The 18,164-nt window shown below is 42.5% G+C and overlaps 1 protein-coding gene across 2 annotated transcripts in view; it reads right to left on the reverse strand.

Moving 5' to 3' along the window:
- Window positions 1–1,396: 1,396 nt before the first annotated feature.
- Window positions 1,397–18,164, reverse strand: part of LOC115163572 (seizure protein 6 homolog) — a 146,162-nt gene continuing 129,394 nt past the window's right edge. The window contains exons 7-18 of one of the 2 annotated variants that reach the window (XM_029715567.1): window positions 15,473–15,639; window positions 13,952–14,146; window positions 13,713–13,851; window positions 9,613–9,809; window positions 8,590–8,784; window positions 7,659–7,850; window positions 4,739–4,930; window positions 4,570–4,608; window positions 4,281–4,389; window positions 3,802–3,907; window positions 3,313–3,321; window positions 1,397–2,643 (exon numbers count right to left, since the gene is read on the reverse strand). In XM_029715567.1, coding sequence (XP_029571427.1) covers window positions 2,614–2,643; window positions 3,313–3,321; window positions 3,802–3,907; window positions 4,281–4,389; window positions 4,570–4,608; window positions 4,739–4,930; window positions 7,659–7,850; window positions 8,590–8,784; window positions 9,613–9,809; window positions 13,713–13,851; window positions 13,952–14,146; window positions 15,473–15,639 — 1,570 coding nt within the window. In that variant the 3' untranslated portion in view covers window positions 1,397–2,613. Of the gene's footprint in view, window positions 2,644–3,312; window positions 3,322–3,801; window positions 3,908–4,280; window positions 4,390–4,569; window positions 4,609–4,738; window positions 4,934–7,658; window positions 7,851–8,589; window positions 8,785–9,612; window positions 9,810–13,712; window positions 13,852–13,951; window positions 14,147–15,472; window positions 15,640–18,164 lie in introns of both variants that reach the window. The other variant, XM_029715566.1, reaches the window with a different exon arrangement.

Here is an 18,164-nt window from a genome sequence, read left to right on the forward strand (position 1 = left end):
AGTATACAGCGAGTCACAGTTTCCCCAGCAGTTATTAATATTGCCAGTTATTCCCAATCGCTGTCTGTTGCAAATGTCTGCTGATATCAGAAAATGTTAGACTATTGTTCAAACATAAATTACCTGATTATAGATGGTACCAGACCACAGTGCATGTTGATGGTCTTGTCTACACTGGTAATCTTACCCAGGGTTGGTATAAGGGTCTATAGGGGCAAATATAATGTATAGGGAACAGTATACATTTATATACGGGAAGACCACCCCTTCGCTACACTGGGCTTAAGTCTGCTAAACTCTGAACTACACACTGGTACACTACACCGGGCGTAAGTCTGTTACACTCTGAAATACACTCTGAAATACACACTAGTACACTACACCGGGCGTAAGTCTGTTACACTCTGAACTACAAACTAGTACACTACACCGGGCGTAAGTCTGTTACACTCTGAACTACACACTAGTACACTACACCGGGCGTAAGTCTGTTACACTCTGAACTACAAACTAGTACACTACACCGGGCGTAAGTCTGTTACACTCTGAACTACAAACTAGTACACTACACCGGGCGTAAGTCTGCTACACTCTGAACTACACACTAGTACACTACACCGGGCGTAAGTCTGTTACACTCTGAACTACACACTAGTACACTACACCGAGCGTAAGTCTGTGACACTCTGAACTACACACTAGTATACTACACCGGGCATAAGCCTGTTACACTCTGAACTACAAACTAGTACACTACACCAGGCGTAAGTCTGTTACACTCTGAACTACAAACTAGTACACTACACCGAGCGTAAGTCTGTTACACTCTGAACTACACACTAGTACACTACACCCCCACAACGGACACGAGTCTGCTGCAGCTCCAAGCCCAAACCCTCTACACCAGGGCTGCCCCACCCTCTTCCTGGAGATATACTGTCCTGTAGGTTTTCGGTCCAACCTTAATTTAGAGTATCTGAGTCAGCTAGTTAAGGTCTTGTTGAGCAGCTAATTAGTAGAATCAGGTGTGTTAAATTAGGGTTGGACTGAAAACCAACAGGACGGCAGATCTCCAGGAAGAGGGTTGGGCAGCCCTGCTCTACACTGTCAGAGGTAGCTCCATTCATGTATACTTTACTTACTTTGACTCATTAAGGAGAATAGGTCATCTGACAAAAACTTCCTCCAGTGTGCTCTGTTATGCGGTTTTCTCAACTTCTTTCTTGGTGTTTTGCACTTTTCTCCACTTCTTTCAAGGAAGTTCTTGCTTCTTTCAGCTCTGCTTTATTCATGTATACTTATCAGGGAAAATTCAGATGAACGACTCAGAGGGCAAAACGGTAAATTGCATCTTGAAGTGAACCAGTAATCCTTAATAAATGAATTACTAAGATTGTGTCCATTTTTTTCTGAATAGTAACTTTATTGAGGACGTGTTTTGTTCATGAACTGGCTTAATCAGTTTATATACAATGCATCAAAACGAGATTATATAATTATAATATTGTCATCATACCAGTTTGTATGAATAAATATTATAATGTGACAATGATAAAAATAGAGTTTGAATGGTGATGCATTCTCCTACAGAATCAGCTAGATTATTTTTGGCAAATACATTGCATCAGTTTTTCAGAATTCCCCAATCCACAAAACGGACTTCTTAAGCTTAACGTTCCCTGGTTTTCATCACAAAACAAATGGCACTAGAACTTACATACACTTTGCCATGGACTTTTCAGATGTTTGCCAATCCAATATCATTAATGAATACCTTTTAATCAGCATTTTGAAGGCATACATACAATTGTGAACAAAAACGTGAATGAGAAGAAATTAAATTACTTTTTCTTTGCATTACTAAATCTCTATTTTATGATCCATATGAAATCAACAATGTAATAATCTAAGCTGAACCAATGACGTATCAGAAATATACATGATATGAACATTGCTTAAAAAGGGCCTTTAATTTAAGGCACATTCTGATGTTTTTAATCATAGGAGGTTGCATTAAAAAAAGAGGTGTGTTTACATGTTTTTGAGAGGGTCATCTTTGCAATTTGGAGATACTGTACAAAAAAATGAAAATATGTTTCAATTGTCCAGTGTATTTGAAAGCTTTAAGAGTCGATCAAGTTTTTATGATATCCCTCCAATCATCACTTGAATAATCTAGCTCTTTTGTGTTTTGCCTTCCCTCAAAATAAAAATGCCCTACAAGCTGTATGAAAAACATATCCTGTTGTATTTACACATTGTATTTTTCGGACTACATACATTTTTCGGACTAGATACAGCATTTCCCATTTGTGAGGTTCCACATTGGACTGACGTCTTTAGGGTTTGTTCATATCAGGATACAAACTGTACAAACACTGGTGTTAGGCCATTGCTGTTGAATCTCTACAAAAATAATCATGTTTTCCAGTCTTTGCAGTGATGGCCAATTTCCACTGTGGGGTGGGCAGCGATATGTCCAGCAGACAGAGGAAAAGGTGGAGGCAAGTAAAGAGCGGTGTGTGTTATCGGACAGTGGAGTGCAGACAAACTTCCACTAGGCAAACCGGCTTGAGACCAGACCTGTCAATGCTGAAACACGTAGTCGTGCCTCTAGATGGAAACCTCATACTCTCTTGTGTCCTGTGAAATGAGGACAGAGTTCTGAATTAGGGACAAGCTTGTACACAAGAAGGTATAGGGAGACTGAGAAGTACAGTAGACCATATTTCTACTATGATCACAAATGCCATTTTTGTGAACGAGCCATGTGATAACAGACATCTGTTTGTAGGCTATGATAGGGATATCACAGAGATACATTTAGTGTGTGGAGGTGGTCAGCCCAAACTGTGAGGCTTTGACTTTGAATTGTCTATACACACCATTTACATACATCCAGTATATATTTATTTATATTCCAGACTCTGACATTGCTCATTCTGATATGTCTTCATTTGTTGTTCGTTCTAGTAATTGTTTTTACTTTTAGATTGTGTGTATATTGTAATGTATTGCTAGATATTGCTGGAGCTAGAAACAAAAGCATTTCGCTGCACCTGCGATAACATCTGTAAAACTGTGTAGGCGACCAATAAACTTTGATTATATTTTTTATTTGATTTGAGAGGTTTGCCCATCTCCTCCTGACCCATTTTTAAATGTGCTCAACCTACTGTGGGCTTTAGTTCAATAAGCTCACATTGTGTAATAGGTTCAGGCTGCAGAATCAGAGTGTGGAATTGATGAAGACTGACTGACAGACACACTGGAGGCTTAATAAGCAGGATGTAGCCTAGCGCTTGGGCTCACCTCGTTGTTCTTCAGGAGTGCAGTCATGGAAGTACAGAGAAAGAGACAGACATATAGACAGACAGACAGACAAACAATCGGTATTTATAGCATGAAAGCATCAGACTTGGGTAAAATATTTTACAACTTTCAAATACTATTTGAACCCATGTCTGAAAACCATGTCATAGCACTCTGTCAAATAATAGAGCTTTGCATTGTCAAATTAACTAGGCAAACTTTTGTCTGTATCAGGTGTAATGAAATGGCCCTTATCAATGACTGAATGTGAATGGAGTATATCTTTACACTCCTCAATCCTATTTCTATAACATCACTTAACGGGGAATTACATTTGGTGAATGAACCTGCAATATGGCAAACCAGATGGTGCTTTAAGTGCATCATCTCATACACAAATGACAGTGCCTAAATTCAACCTTTTGGGGGGCTTACTAATTCCAACAGGCATCTTAAAGAACCAGTGAATATCTCTATAACATAACGTACTGTAGTCTCTGTTTCGTAGAGAGAGCTGTCGAAGGTGGACTCTCGTGGGATGTGGTCATATGGTAAGGAGGTGGACATGGGAAGACACATAGGCTTCCCCTGAACCCTAGAGAACACAGACATAGTGTCATAAGGGCAGCATAGTATACTTACAACATTATTACAGAACCTGTTGGGTCTATGGCTATTGGTTAGACTCAGTGCTTGACTTGGGCAAAAGTTCACCGGTGCGGAGTACAAGCATCTAAAATGTTCTACTGCTTGAGCTTCTGTTCTTCTTATAGAATATTATTTAAAAGCATTGTGGAGCTCCTACACCTAAATATAAACGGTACCGGCACCCAAGACGAGTACCAGAACCTATTTCAGTCCAAGTCAAGCACTGGTTAGACTACTACAGTAGGTACTATGGATGATGATAGCTTTCATACTTTCAAAGTATTTTGTTTATCTATATAAAGTATGCATACTAGACCTACTTAGAGAAGTAAAGGTAGATTCCGATGATGAAGACCATGATGAGGGCCACTGGTATAAAGACTGTTAGAGCTATGTTGGCTCCCTCCATGCTGTAGTCGACACTGGCAACTGGTGGTAGAGGAATCAAAAGGACACACTCAACTGCTATGATAACCTAAAGATGCATTCTTCAATGTAGCATACTTGAAGTTGCTGTGAAGTATTGTATTTCTTTTTATTACTAGGTCTTGATTTGATGTATTAATTTGAAAGATCTAACAATTACTGTGCAAATATGACGACACTTACCGTCTAGCCTGCGTTCATTTATAAACTCCATTGAGGAGGCTGTAAATAAATGAAAAACATCAGAACACAGATGTAAAAACATACAGACATATATATTGTTCATCATGAACTACTGTGAACTAAGCCAGTGTGAACTACACAAAGGGGAGTACATGTCCGCAGTTCCTACCTCTACAGACAGGGGGCAGGCTGCTCCACTGTGAAGGGTGTCCAGGGACACAGCGGAGGACAGGCTCCCCTAGCAACTCATGGCCTCTGACGCAGGAGAAGCGCAGCGTCTCCCCGGCCTGATAGAGAGGCTTCTCTGAGATCTGGGTGCTGTATGACGGGGTGCCAGGGTTCCTGCAAGGCTCATAGTTCACTGCTGAGAAAGGAGAGGACAGGACACACACGCAGACACACACGCAGACACACACACAGTCATCATATAATTTCCTTTTCTAAACAGCTAGTAAAACTGCCAATCTAGCTAGTATGTAATGTTCTGAGAACCATATGTTTCTTAGAGCTTGGTGAGAGAGTGGTTGTCCTATGGTTATACAACCTTCCCACAATGTTCTGGGAATGGTGCAGGATACCAAGCTTGCACATAACGTTCTGAAAACCAGGTGGACATTTCTGTATTTCAGCATAGCTTTAACTCATGGTTCTATTCAAAGTAATGTTCTCAGAACGTTCAGAGAATGTTAAAGGTACAATATCCAGAAATCGCACCGCCAATTCCTGGTTGTTAAAATTCTAATATTTAGCATAATTTCAGTTTTTGTGACAAAACAAGCAATGTATCGTGTAGAGAATCGTCGTACCATCTAAACCGCTGTGAAATATATTTTCAATAACAAAAAATACTGTATTTTCATTTGTTTGAAGCAGATGTACAAAATCGAAAGTAATAGATGCAAAAACAATGTAACTTTTTGGGGGCGACCTGACCAAATGTATATATAAATGTGAGTTATAGATATGTCATTCTCATTGGAAGCATGTCTAAAAGCGGTAGGTCAGATCTATGTGCGCTATTTCTATGCTTTTACATTTGTGTATTTAACCTTTATTTAACTTCCCATTCTTAAGTTTCATTTTTGCATTTACTTTAGGTTTTGTACACCAGCTTCAAACAACTGAAAATACAGTTGGTACAATGATTCTCTACACTCTGAGGGCTTGTTTTGTCGCATAAACTGAAATTAGACGAATTATTCAAATTTGAGCAACCAGTAAATGGCACTGTAATTCCTGCATATTGCACTTTTAATGAAGTACTTGTTTCCTTTGAAATGGGGTCTCTTTGAATAGGCTAAAATGAACAGCTTTGTATTTATTTTGAAATGTTATTTTTATTTAACCTTTATTTAACTAGGCAAGTCAGTTAAGAACAAATTCTTGTATAAGTAAAATAAAACATTGCATGCTAGCTCCATCCTGGTGACGTAGCACTAATTCCATGGATAGAGAACAGAAGATCATAGGTTTGAATCTCACTGACACCATGCCGCAATAAAAAAATACATTTTCTTGCATGATTAATGCTTAAAGGGACTGATAGAAATGTACAGAATGGTTACCTGGAGGAAAACGGGGTAGGGTCATGCTTTTTCAATTTCACTATTTTTTAAATCTAGTCCAGGGGATGATCATGTACTTTGTAATTGATGAAATTTAAATATTTCTCAGGGTTGTAGAATTAGTTGCTTATTAGGCTATATATCGATGTGTGCCCGATGCTGCCCCTCATCTCTGATTCTCCGCTGGGCGCGCAATATCAATTATGCCTATAGGCTATTTAGTGTGGTCTCAATCAAATGATCCATAGCCTATGGGCTACGAAGTGCATGCTCAGAGAAGCACAGAACAAAGCTGTATTTGTAAGATTGCTGCACAGCTTGCGCACAGACTAGCCTATAGCCTATGTTCTGTTCAGTTTGAGAAGGAGAGCGCGAAGGCCGGAGGTCAACTTTGATAGCTTCCTACTTCCATAATTGATTTGAATAAAAACAATGTTTCTTGCCCAAGATGTATTTATGAGAGGTATTGACTTCACAATAAGCCAGATTCAAGTAACTTACATTGTGGTGCTGAAACTTGAAGCAGCAGCCGCAGCACAATGAATTGGAAATGGACAGCTCATGGTGCTGAAAGTATGCAAATTTGAGTAGGCATAATTAATTGAAACAGTCTTCATTTTAATTAGACTTTACTAACAACAAGAGGGCTTTGTGTTGGAGCCTATTTCTTCCTAGTTAAGAAATAAGAGGCAGGCCTACCTGTTTGACAGACGACATTAGGCTCAAACTAAATAGGCTGCTATATCCATAGATTTGTCAGTCAATTCCTCCACCCACCATGCACTCTTTAAATAACAGCCCTTCACTAACACGGAGGTAGGCTAAGTTAAAACAAAGACTTGAATTGAGGGGGTATGAGAGGGTATGCCATATGCCTACCTTTTTATTAAAGATAATGGCAAACTTCGCTTGGGAGTGTTATCTAATTCTGTCACTATCAATTGATTAAGCTATTAACTTTCTGTACAATAGTAGATGTTTAAACCCAGACAAATTTAGGGAAATACTTGTGACCTGCGAACCTTCAACCTTCTAGCCCACAGTCCTGTTTTATTTATTTAACCTTTATTTAACTAGACAAGTCAGTTAAGAACAAATTCTTATTTACAATGACGGCCTACCCCGGCCAAACTCGGACGACGCTGGGCAAATTGTTCGCCGCCCTATTGGACTCCCAATCACGGCCGGTTGTGATACAGCCTGGAATCAAACCAGGGTCTGTAGTGACGCCTCTAGCACTGAGATGCAGTGCCTTAGATCGCTGCGCCACTCGGGAGCCCATCAAAATGTGCACTATCAAAATTCCTGCGTTGACATGTAATGCTTACAGGATGAAGAACAGTTTATAAAACTGCATATCTAAGATAATAAAACCTCCCAGAAAAACTTTTAGGGAACCATAGCAAAACGTTCTCAGAATCTCCCTGCAACCTAAAATGTATGTTCCCAGAACCGGCAAAAAAAAACCGTGAAGTGTGTATGATGGACGTGTGTTATCAGGCTGAAGAACCAGGGGGTACATACAGACACATTTGGGTAGCCTCTCACTCCACTTAGGTCCGGAGGAGCCGTGGTTGTAGCAGGAGAGCAGGCTGTTTCCAGAGAGGGTGTAGCCCTTGTGGCAGATGTACTGGATTGTGGAGCCTACAGTGAAACGCGGGCCGGACATCACCCTGCGACTGTGCTCCACAGTACCTGGGTCGGCACACAACAGCACTGACACACGCACGCACGCACGCACGCAGGCACGCAGACAGACAGACAGACAGACAGACAGACAGACAGACAGACAGACAGACAGACAGACAGACAGACAGACAGACAGACAGACAGACAGACAGACAGAAAAAACAGAGCTTTACTCATGTGCAGTGAATACAATTTCATTTTATTATATTATTAGTATTTGCCACTGCTTATTTGTGGTTATCCGATACGGCCAGAGTGGTGACTTTTTCTAAGTAAACCCTTCAGACATAAACCCACCGAGCTGGAGAATAAAGAGATCATCTCTGTGTCTCAGTCTCTCACAGCAGCAAACCACAAACCCAATCCTGGGCCCTGTAGGATAGGGGTCAGTGTGGTAATAATGTTTACGTGACAGACGTCCAAATGAGGCTCCAAACCCCTATGTCCTGTTAACGGTCAGTGATGCCGTGCCTGTCACTGTGTGGGACGGGATCAGGACCAAGGACACTCTGTCACACTATCCTGTCTCTACTCCGCAGCATCCAGGTTGTCTGGATAGAACAGGAGTAATGTGTGGAGGAGCTGGAACACAGAGCCTATTCAACTCACTGATACGTCGGTTTACAGAGAAAAAGGATTGTGTTTTCAGGAAAGCAGTGAATGTTTTTACCCATCAGCCTCTGCTTTAGCCTGTCCTTAACTGAAACTGCCTCTCACACCTACAATGCACCTTTTGTATGTGCGCATGTGTGTGTATGGTATTAACCTCTCTCACAGCTGGGCAGGTCTCCGCTCCAGGTCAGGTCCCACTGGCACATGAGCAGCTCTGTGCCCACCAGCTGGAAGCCTGGGTAGCACTGGTAGGTGACCACCGTGCCATGGACCAGCTCAGGGTGGGAGGTGCTCTTCCATCCGTTGGTGATCTCTGGGAGCTCCGGACACGTGTCGTTACGAGGTACCTCTGTATCCATGAAGGAGGGAGAGAGAAAAAAGGCACCTACTTTACAGAGCGCACAGAGCTGGAGTGGTGTGGTTTTGCATTCAAATGAATGAACCTCAGGACAAACACAATAGAGGACATCCATTTTGTGGGAATTTCAATCTAGTGTGAAAAGTACCATGCATGGGGAAGTCTATCTGCCAGGCAGCATGGTTGTCACTGCTCTAGCCACAGCAGAAGCCAGAGAGGGCAGGGCACCCTGCAGATGAGGCTAATGTAGACAAACACACGCAGTAATTGCGTTTGGGCCTCTGACGGGCACAATACCAGACAGCTGCACCACTTGGCTGGGCCTTGTTTTCCCTCTCAGTTAGAGGCATGAACAGACTACAAAACCACCTCTCTCTCTCTCTCCCTCTCTCCTCCCCCTCTCTCTCCTCCCTCTCTCCCTCTCTCCTCCCCCTCTCTCTCCTCCCCCTCTCTCTCCTCCCTCTCTCTCTCCTCCCACTCACTCTCCCCACTCACTCTCTCTCTCTCTCTCTCCCTTCCTCTTCTCTCTTTCACTCTCTCTTCTCTCTCCCAGTCATCAGTATTCCGCTGCCTCCTCTTTCTCCCACTCTCTGCATGGAATTCATTGCATCTTATCAGATGTCTGCTTTATTGGTTGGCTCCGCTCCGGTGTCGTGACGACCGTGCTGATGGAAGGGGCCCCTCTGACCATGGAAGAGTGTCTCCTCCTCCTGAACCCTCTAGAACTCTCCTCCTCCTTACTCATCTCCCCTTTTCACTGGCCGTCTATCTCTTCAACGCTCTGTTCACATACTCTCGTAACTCACTCCGGGGCCTTACCAAAGAAGTGCACCACAAAGCCGTTGCCGTAGCCGTAGATGTTGGTTGCCGGGTCAGACTGGAACTGGATGGTGACGTCGGCCATGGAGGTGTAGATTTTGAAGTGTGGCCGTGAGCCTCCGTACTGGCCCAGCACCTTAGCAGTCAGGTCATCTCCATCATAGAATGTGAGCAGGTCGTTCTTCCCTATATTGAGGCTGGAACACCAAGAAGGAAAATGTATTTCACCGTGCACAATGAATTGGCCTTCACGCACACGCTCACATTACTAGCTCATTTGTCCTATAGTTTCTTTGTCATTGTTTTCTGTATCTGTTTTAAAAACTTAAAAGCACCCTCACTAAAATACTTTTCTTGCTTGAGACGTTCTGTTTTACTTTTCCATTTACTTTGGAGCGCCATAGCTCTACTGACAAGAAAGTGAAAAACCATGTGGTAATTTTTTCCTCTCCTTAAGCACCAGGACGGGATGTGAAGTAGGGAGGAAATGACTCTCCGCCAGAATAGGGAAGTGACAAGTTACCTTTTCCTGTCTCTAATTAATCACAAATGGCTCCTGATAAAATTCATTACAAGGCAAGCAATTGTACTATTAACCACTTTGGAGTTTAACAGAAAAAAATACTGAAAAATCTGAGCGATAAAGAGAGTTGGTGCTGTAATGCAGTCGTGTATCAGTAGTGTATTGTATGACATGAATAACAGAGAGTGTAAAAATGTCTCAATCTTGTCAACTTGTTTACACTCTGTGAACTGAGTTCAGTTTCAAGACATTAAAGATATGATGCACACACGTCTTGGTAAAGATCAGGTGTTTCAGACTAATGAAATATCCGCACAGCTTAGCCTACCCACTGGGCTCAGACGTCAAATCAACAACTATTCCACTTTGATTAAATTTCATTGAAATGATGTGGAAACTATGTTGATTCAACCAGTGTGTGCCCAGTGGATATTTTCTGCTGATGCATCTGTATTGCAACTCTAGAAAAAGCTAAATCTGCAGTAATTCATTGACTATTGAAAATGCATCTCACCTCGACAGAGCGGGACAGATTGAGAAATTGTATCAGCTTGCATAAAATTAGTTGTGATCGAGTTAAACAAGCCTTTGCATAGCTGTGCTGCCGTATCTGCAGAGAAAATCAATCATGCTTTCTATTGTGTGGCAGTGATATGATTTAGTGTAATTTAAACACAGGCTCAGATTGACTCAGCCCACAGGCCTACATGCCTGCCACCATGTTCCTTCACAATGCATTATCTCAGACAACTCCTCATCTGTACTCGCATTCGCTCTTCTCCACCACTGAGAGAACTTGACATTTATGTCCAGTACAAGTTTCAAACTAGTTTGAGCAAAATTAATACCCCTCAATACAAATCCCAATTCGACTAAACACAGTTATTTGGGTGTCATGATGGCATTGGACCATTCTCCTTTTATCTCACCCCCGCACCTCTTAGTTCCCAAACCTGAATGAATGTTGTGCTGGAAAATCCTGTTTCTAATTCTCTCCTCTCTGGCTTGTGAGATCTTGGCTGGACAGGGATCCAGATCCACTGCCCTTCACTCCGACTCAACTCCCAGTGCTAGACTAACATACAGTATCCAGACTAGCAGGCTCAGAGTCACACTTATCAGCGATACTAGTGATGGAATAAGCCAATGAGTTCTCCTGCCAACTTCTAGCCCTGGGAGGCAAGCCTAATCAAGATAAGTGCTAGAACTAATATTTGATGCATAAAATATCCTGTCGCTCTTTTCACTAAATTCTCACCAAAGGCAAAGCACACTTTAATGGAAGCCAATATGGAAACTACCAGAATATCACGTTCGTCGTAAAGATGGGACCAAGGCGCAGCGGGAATGTGTATGCTCATCTTCTTTTATTTAATGAGAAGAAAACGAAACAAAACACTTAATCAAAACAACGACCAAAAAAAAACAGTCCTGTGAGACATACAGCTACACATGGAACAACTACCCACAAAAACCCATAGAAAAACACCCCTAATAAATAGGACCTTCAATTAGAGGCAACGAGGAACAGCTGCCTCCAATTGAAGGTCAACCCAATAAACTTAACATAGAAATAGAAAAACTAGAACGAACATAGAAATATACCAACATAGAAGATTAACCAAAAAACCCGAAACACATAAAACAAACACCCCCTGCCACGTCCTGACCAAACTACAATAACAAATAACCCCTTTACTGGTCAGGATGTGACACAGAATCACTGTCTGTCTTTCAAATCCTATTTAACTTGCAAACTATTTCAGTGAATGTGTACGTGAATGTATGCATGCATGTGTATTTACATTAACTAGAACTGCCAAAGGTCACATGCATGCGTGTTTGTGTGCAGGTGTTTAGTCAGAATGTGTATTTCTGATAATCAAAGTTCATCAAGGCAGAGGCACAGCTTATTCTCATTCCCATACACTCCTAAACACTATTTAGGCGTTGGAGCACTCCGTCAACATTTGGAGCATCTGAACTTAGGCTGCTGAACTACACTCCAGGTGTACCCTCCTCCACACCTGCATGTTGTTCACAGCCCCTCCTCTTGCACCTGAGCTCTTAACGAGCACCTAGCTAGTACTCCTAGTTGGTCGGGATTTACCAGTCGTCATTAGTAGGGCCCCTGAATGAGTGTACCAGCCGTCATTAGGGCCCCTGATCCTGTGTGGTTGTGGGAGCGGTGAACAGGATGCTGGGCAGTGATGAATGATTATAGAGGAATAAGATTGTTCTCATTACCGTGGTAAAGTGTTCCTAAACCCTGGTAACGAGCTTTAGGAAGGCACACTGTGCAATGGTGTTTCAGAATGCTGGCGTGACTAGTGGGCCAACAGGGAGGCATCAGCCATGGTATATGCAGGTCCATGGCACGAGAGTCTGTGTGTTCAGATTATCAGTGACTGGGCTCCAAGCACAATCACTCTTTGTGCAACCCTGGTTTCATCACTATGATCAGAGACTGAATGCTTTCCTTGAGGATATACTGAAGGATAACAGTGGTTTGAGTGATGTCGTTAAACTGAGATTTCAGATGTTAGGTTCTCTTATTTCCCCTTGTTCACCTTTCAGTGTGTGCTGGTATTGATGTTCACATCAAAACTGGAGGAAATGGCGAGGAAATCCTGTAGATTATCCTTAGATAGCCTTCTCTCTGTCTCACCCACATGCACACTCAGGCTGAATTCTCATCAACGTTCCAAGGTTGAGCTGAACGCTCTTCACCAGTGTCCATGAAAGTCAAATCTGCACAAATCGCGTCCCCTCTAAATTAATAGGAAATTCATTATTTTGACAGCTTCTTGTACCAAACATGAAGGATGCCATTTATTACAATGCTTCAGAATGTACAACCACAGTTGAGGCTTTCCGAAGAGAGAGAGAAGAGAAAAGAGCAAGAGAGACAACATATGCAAATGAGCCAGTTCTTAATTAAGGAAGCCAAATGATTGTACGCATGGTTAATATATCAGGGTCTGACACAGCAGGGTCTTCTGTTCCCAGCCTTCACCTGACATCACTATCAAGGAAAACACTCGCTCCTCTCCCCTGCTCTGCTCAAGTCAACCTATCTGATTCAGCAGAACACACACACACACCACCTCTGTCTGAACCCCTGTGAAATAATTAGTTTCCTTTCCAGTTGGTAATTAACCTTTGTCTGCTGCTACTTATGTGTCCCATCCAAGAGCAACATATTATTTTATCTTCAGACCTTTTCTCTTTTGATTTGTTTAACCAGTCACAGTGGGGTAGTTTTTTGCACTGGCGGTTTGTGTTTGAAGTCTGGGCTGTGTTTCTACATCAGCAGTAAAGCTTCTCCTAATGATCTGAGTGCAGAGATCTGCTGTAAAACTCGTGTGAGGGTCAAGATTCTTACAAAGGTTAGAGCTATTCTGTGGTGGAATAGTTCCTCCACTTGAACAGCTATGGGAAGGGGATGTGCAGCCAGGACGTTGTTTTAAAGGGTTCCCATAGCTAACATCCTTTTTCTGCATCTGCATAAAATGTCATATCTTATGTTCAGGAGAATCTGTAGTGTAGAACAGTAAGAGATAATTAAGATACGTACACTTGGATGTCTAGCATGATCCTCCTGTCTTCCTCCACGTGAATCCCCCAGATGCAGTCCTGGCCGCTATCGTAGGCCTCTGGCCAGTTAGGAGACAGGACCACTCCAGCAGAGTCAGTCATCTCTCCACTGCAAACAGCTGTAACACACACACACACACACACACAGTAAGCAAAAATAATCTGTGCAACAATATCATATGGCTCATTTCCTGCACAGAACAAAAACACACAGCATACCTCTGCAGGCGGGCTCAGTCTCGTTCCACTGGGGGTTGTTGTGGTCCATGCACTCAATGATGACAGAGCCCTGCTCCAGGGTGTAGCCAGGGTCACAGGTGAACTCTACCACTGTCCCCACTGCCCACGTGCTGTCATTACTGGTGAAGTTCCCGTACTTGACGAACGGCTCGTAGCAGTGGCCCACTGCAAACGCTGTGAAAGAGAGGATATGTGGATCAACCACAGAAAAAAGGCCAGACTGTGTCACTGAGCCCCATGTGTGCTATAGGCAGTGGGCCATTGACTTTGCTGACAGCGAGCCGCCCGTTAGCTCGCTGCCTATCAGAGATGGAGCAGACCCAGAGGTACATTTAATTGGTGGTCTGCTGCTTCAACCCACTGACTGACATGTAATGGTTTCAGGATGAGAGGAGCACTATTAAAGCAGTTATACACGGTGTCAGATTGAACAGGGTAATGATGTTAAAGACAACCCACACACGGTCCATTAGAATAAGCAGCGCTGCTCTCTTACAGCGTAATCCCATTTGCTACAGTAAATTGAAGCCCAATGCAGATTCAATTGATCTGATTGGATAATGACTCCAGGACCTGTGATGTGGCTCTGACTCCAAGCTCTGAATAGCCCTTTGAAAAGCCACGTATGAGTTGCTACATAAGTAGAGAGGATGACTGGGGATGAGCGAAGAGAAAAATTTAACATTTGAGAGTTTGAAGCTAAACTGGTCAGAGCAGAGGACTTCAATTGTTATGTTATGTTTCACTTATTTCCATTCCAATTATTTCTAGGAGGGAAAGAAGAGGAGAGGGCCTGAGGCAATGCCTTTTGTCCACACCAGGGCCTGGAGGAGTCTGCGTGATGCATTTCTTAAACAACAGTTTTTATCTCCACTAATTCTACACTGCTGGACTGTGTGTGAGGGAAGTTTGAGTATCCTTGAGTATCAATCAAATCATTGGAATGTATTTATGAAGCCCTTTTTACATCAGCAGATGTCACAAAGTGCTATACAGAAACCCAGCTTAAAACTCCAAACAGCAAGCAATGCATATGTAGAAGCACGTTGGCTAGGAAAAACTCCCTAGAAAGGCAGGAACCTAAGAAGTAACCTAGATAGGAACCAGGCTCTGAGGGGTGGCCAGTCCTTGTATGGCTGTGCCAGGTGGAGATTATAAGCGTACATGGCCATTAAGGCCAGATTGTTCTTTAAGATGTTCAAACGTTCATAGATGACCAGCAGGGTCAAATAATAATAATTACAGTGGTTGTAGAGGGTGCAACAGGAGTAAATGTCAGTTGGCTTTTCATAGCCAAGTACCCTTTCCAAAGACCTGAAGACTTGTGTTAGATACCCATGCCTAGTCTTGTGGCACACAGGGAACCGGCCTTCTACCCCAGTCAGTAACATTGGTGCCATGACCTGGATGGGTCTCTGTGAGATGGAGAAGGTCAAAGGGGGGGCTAGGGGTAACCGAGACCTAAAGACTTGCGTTAGCTCCCTTGGGGGATGTGTCTACCTTGGTATCTGATGGCGATGCCGGTGGAGGTGCCTGCACCGTCAGTGGTGAGCTCTATGAAGAGGGATCTGGAGGTGCTCACCAGGCCCTCGTTGGGCAGGTACTCCACCTCATATGAGTCATACAGCGGAGGAGAGTCAATGTTGTTCCCATTTTTTATCAGAAGCCTGAAAGAGAGAAATGAAAACACATCAGTAGCTGGTTGGATTTCTAAGACCTCGTAATATGCATGGTGGGCACGTTCCTAATGAGACGAAGAAACAGGAAGGAATGTGATACGGTAGTACAGCATTGGGCTTGACTGTTCTGCATATAAGGCCGATGATATAATTCAGTACAGCTGAGGAGCTAGCCTACTGACCTCATTAAAAGTCCATTTGTTCTTGTCTCCAGACACAGTGGCTACCACTCATAAAAACAACATTATCTCAACTCAAATAAGCATATCCTAGTCAATTCAATTAATTCATTTGAAGCACCCTCTTGTGAAGTGTTATATTGCCTTACAAACATTCACAACAGCTTATAGATGCAGTCACATAGCATTATGATTCCAATAAGGAAAATAAATATAAATGCAACATTTTCGAAGATTTTACTGAGTTACAGTTCATATAAGGAAAAAGGAAACCGCACACTGCTCTTGATAGTATCGCTGATATTTAATAAGCTTATGTATCGGCCTAACGGCCTTCGTCAGAGCTTTTGTGAATTTTCTGAAAACAGCACCTCTATGTAGACCTAGCCCCACGCATGGAAAGGGGTTGGAGGCAAAGGAAAACTAAATAAATGCTACCAAACATAACAATATGCATTTCACAAATACTACAAAAGTGTATAAATAAGACGCATTGAATATGTACATAAAACCACAATGAGGACATATCAAGTTTTCATTAATCATTGGGTACATCATACGAAAAACATCAGAGTAATCTTAAATAGGGACATATTTCAAATTCACAACATAACATATACTTAGGCATTTCATCATTAAGTCCTTTAGGAAATAATGTCTGGAGGGTGAAAATCCAAAAACATTCTCTTTTACTCAGAGTATTGTTAATATCACCTCCCCTGTCTGATATCTTGACTTTCTCTATGCCACAAAATCTAAAGGTTGAAATGTCATGCTTTAGGTCATTAAAATGTACTGCGACTGGATAATCCCTGTCGTTTCTCCTGATTGAACTTTTATGTTCACTAATTCTGTTTGAGAAAGCGGGAGGTCTTACCAACATAGCAGAGCCCACATGGACATTTAATAATGTAAATAACATGGGTGGTGGTACACGTAATGATATCGTTAATTTGAAACCGTTTTCCTGTGTGGGTGGCAGAAATATTCACACTTCATCATATTGTTGCACTGTGCGCATCCTCTGCATTTATAGCTACCATTTGGTAGAGGGAGTAAAAGAGCCTGGCTGATTTTCTTTCGTGGCTGGCAGTTGGCATGAACCAATTTATCGCGTAAATTGCGACCTCTCCTATACACAATAAGTGGTGGCTTTTTAAATTCAGCCGGCAAAGCTGGGTCCGATGATAAAATATGCCAGTGTTTCTTGACCACAGCTCCCACTTTCCGCGAATTCAAAGTATATGTGGTTGTGAACATTACGGAGTGTTCTTTTGCTTTAGCGGGTCTTTTTTGTAACAATTCATTTCGTGCTTTTCCCAATGCCAAATGAAGAGCTTCATCCACACATTGTGGCGAATAGCCTCTTCTTAGAAACCTAATGCGCATCTCCGCTGCTTTTTCTAGATAATCAACTTTGGAGTGGCATATACGGCGCAGTCTGAAAAACTGGCTTCTAGGAAGTCCTCTTTTTAATGGCTCAGGATGGAAGCTGTCCCCCTGTAATAGAGTATTTCTGTCAGTTTTTTTTCTATACAGAGTTGTAACCAGGGTTCCATTTGATTTCTCAATCCACATATCGAGGTAATGAACACGTTGAGTGTCACATTCAATATAAGGAAATCAGTAAATTGAAATATATTCAGTTGTTCAGGCTGTTGATTGTGGCCTGTGGAATGTTGTCCCACTCCTCTTCAATGCCTGTGCGAAGTTGCTGGATATTGGCAGGAACTGGAACACACTGTCGTACACGTCAATCCAGAGCATCCCAAACTTGCTCTTTGGTTGACATGTATGGTGAGTATGCAGGCCATGGAAGAACTGGGACATTTTCAGCTTCCAGGAATTGTGTACAAGATCCTTGTGACATGGGCTGTGCATTATCATGTTGAAACATGAGGTGGCACGACAATGGGCCTCAGGATCTCGTCACGGTATCTCTGTGCATTCAAATTGCCATTGATAGAATGCAATTGTGTTCATTGTCCGTAGTTTATGCCTGCCCATACCATAACCCCACCGCCACCATGGGGCACTGTGTTAACAACGTTGACATCAGCAAACCGCTCCCGCCATACACGTGGTCTGCGGCCGGTTGGACGTACTGCCAAATTCTCAAAAACAACATTGGATACGGCTTATGGTAGAGAAATTATAATAAAATTATCTGGCAACAGCTGTGGTGGACATTCTTGCAGTCAGCATGGCAATTGCATGCACCCTCAAAAGTTGAGACATCTGTGGCATTGTGTTGTGTGACCAAACTGCACATTTTAGAGTGGCCTTTTATTGTGCCCAGCACAAGGCTGACCTGTGTAAGGATCATGATGTTTA

The sequence above is a fragment of the Salmo trutta genome, chromosome 26, assembly GCF_901001165.1.
Source record: "Salmo trutta chromosome 26, fSalTru1.1, whole genome shotgun sequence".
Lineage (NCBI taxonomy): Eukaryota > Metazoa > Chordata > Actinopteri > Salmoniformes > Salmonidae > Salmo > Salmo trutta.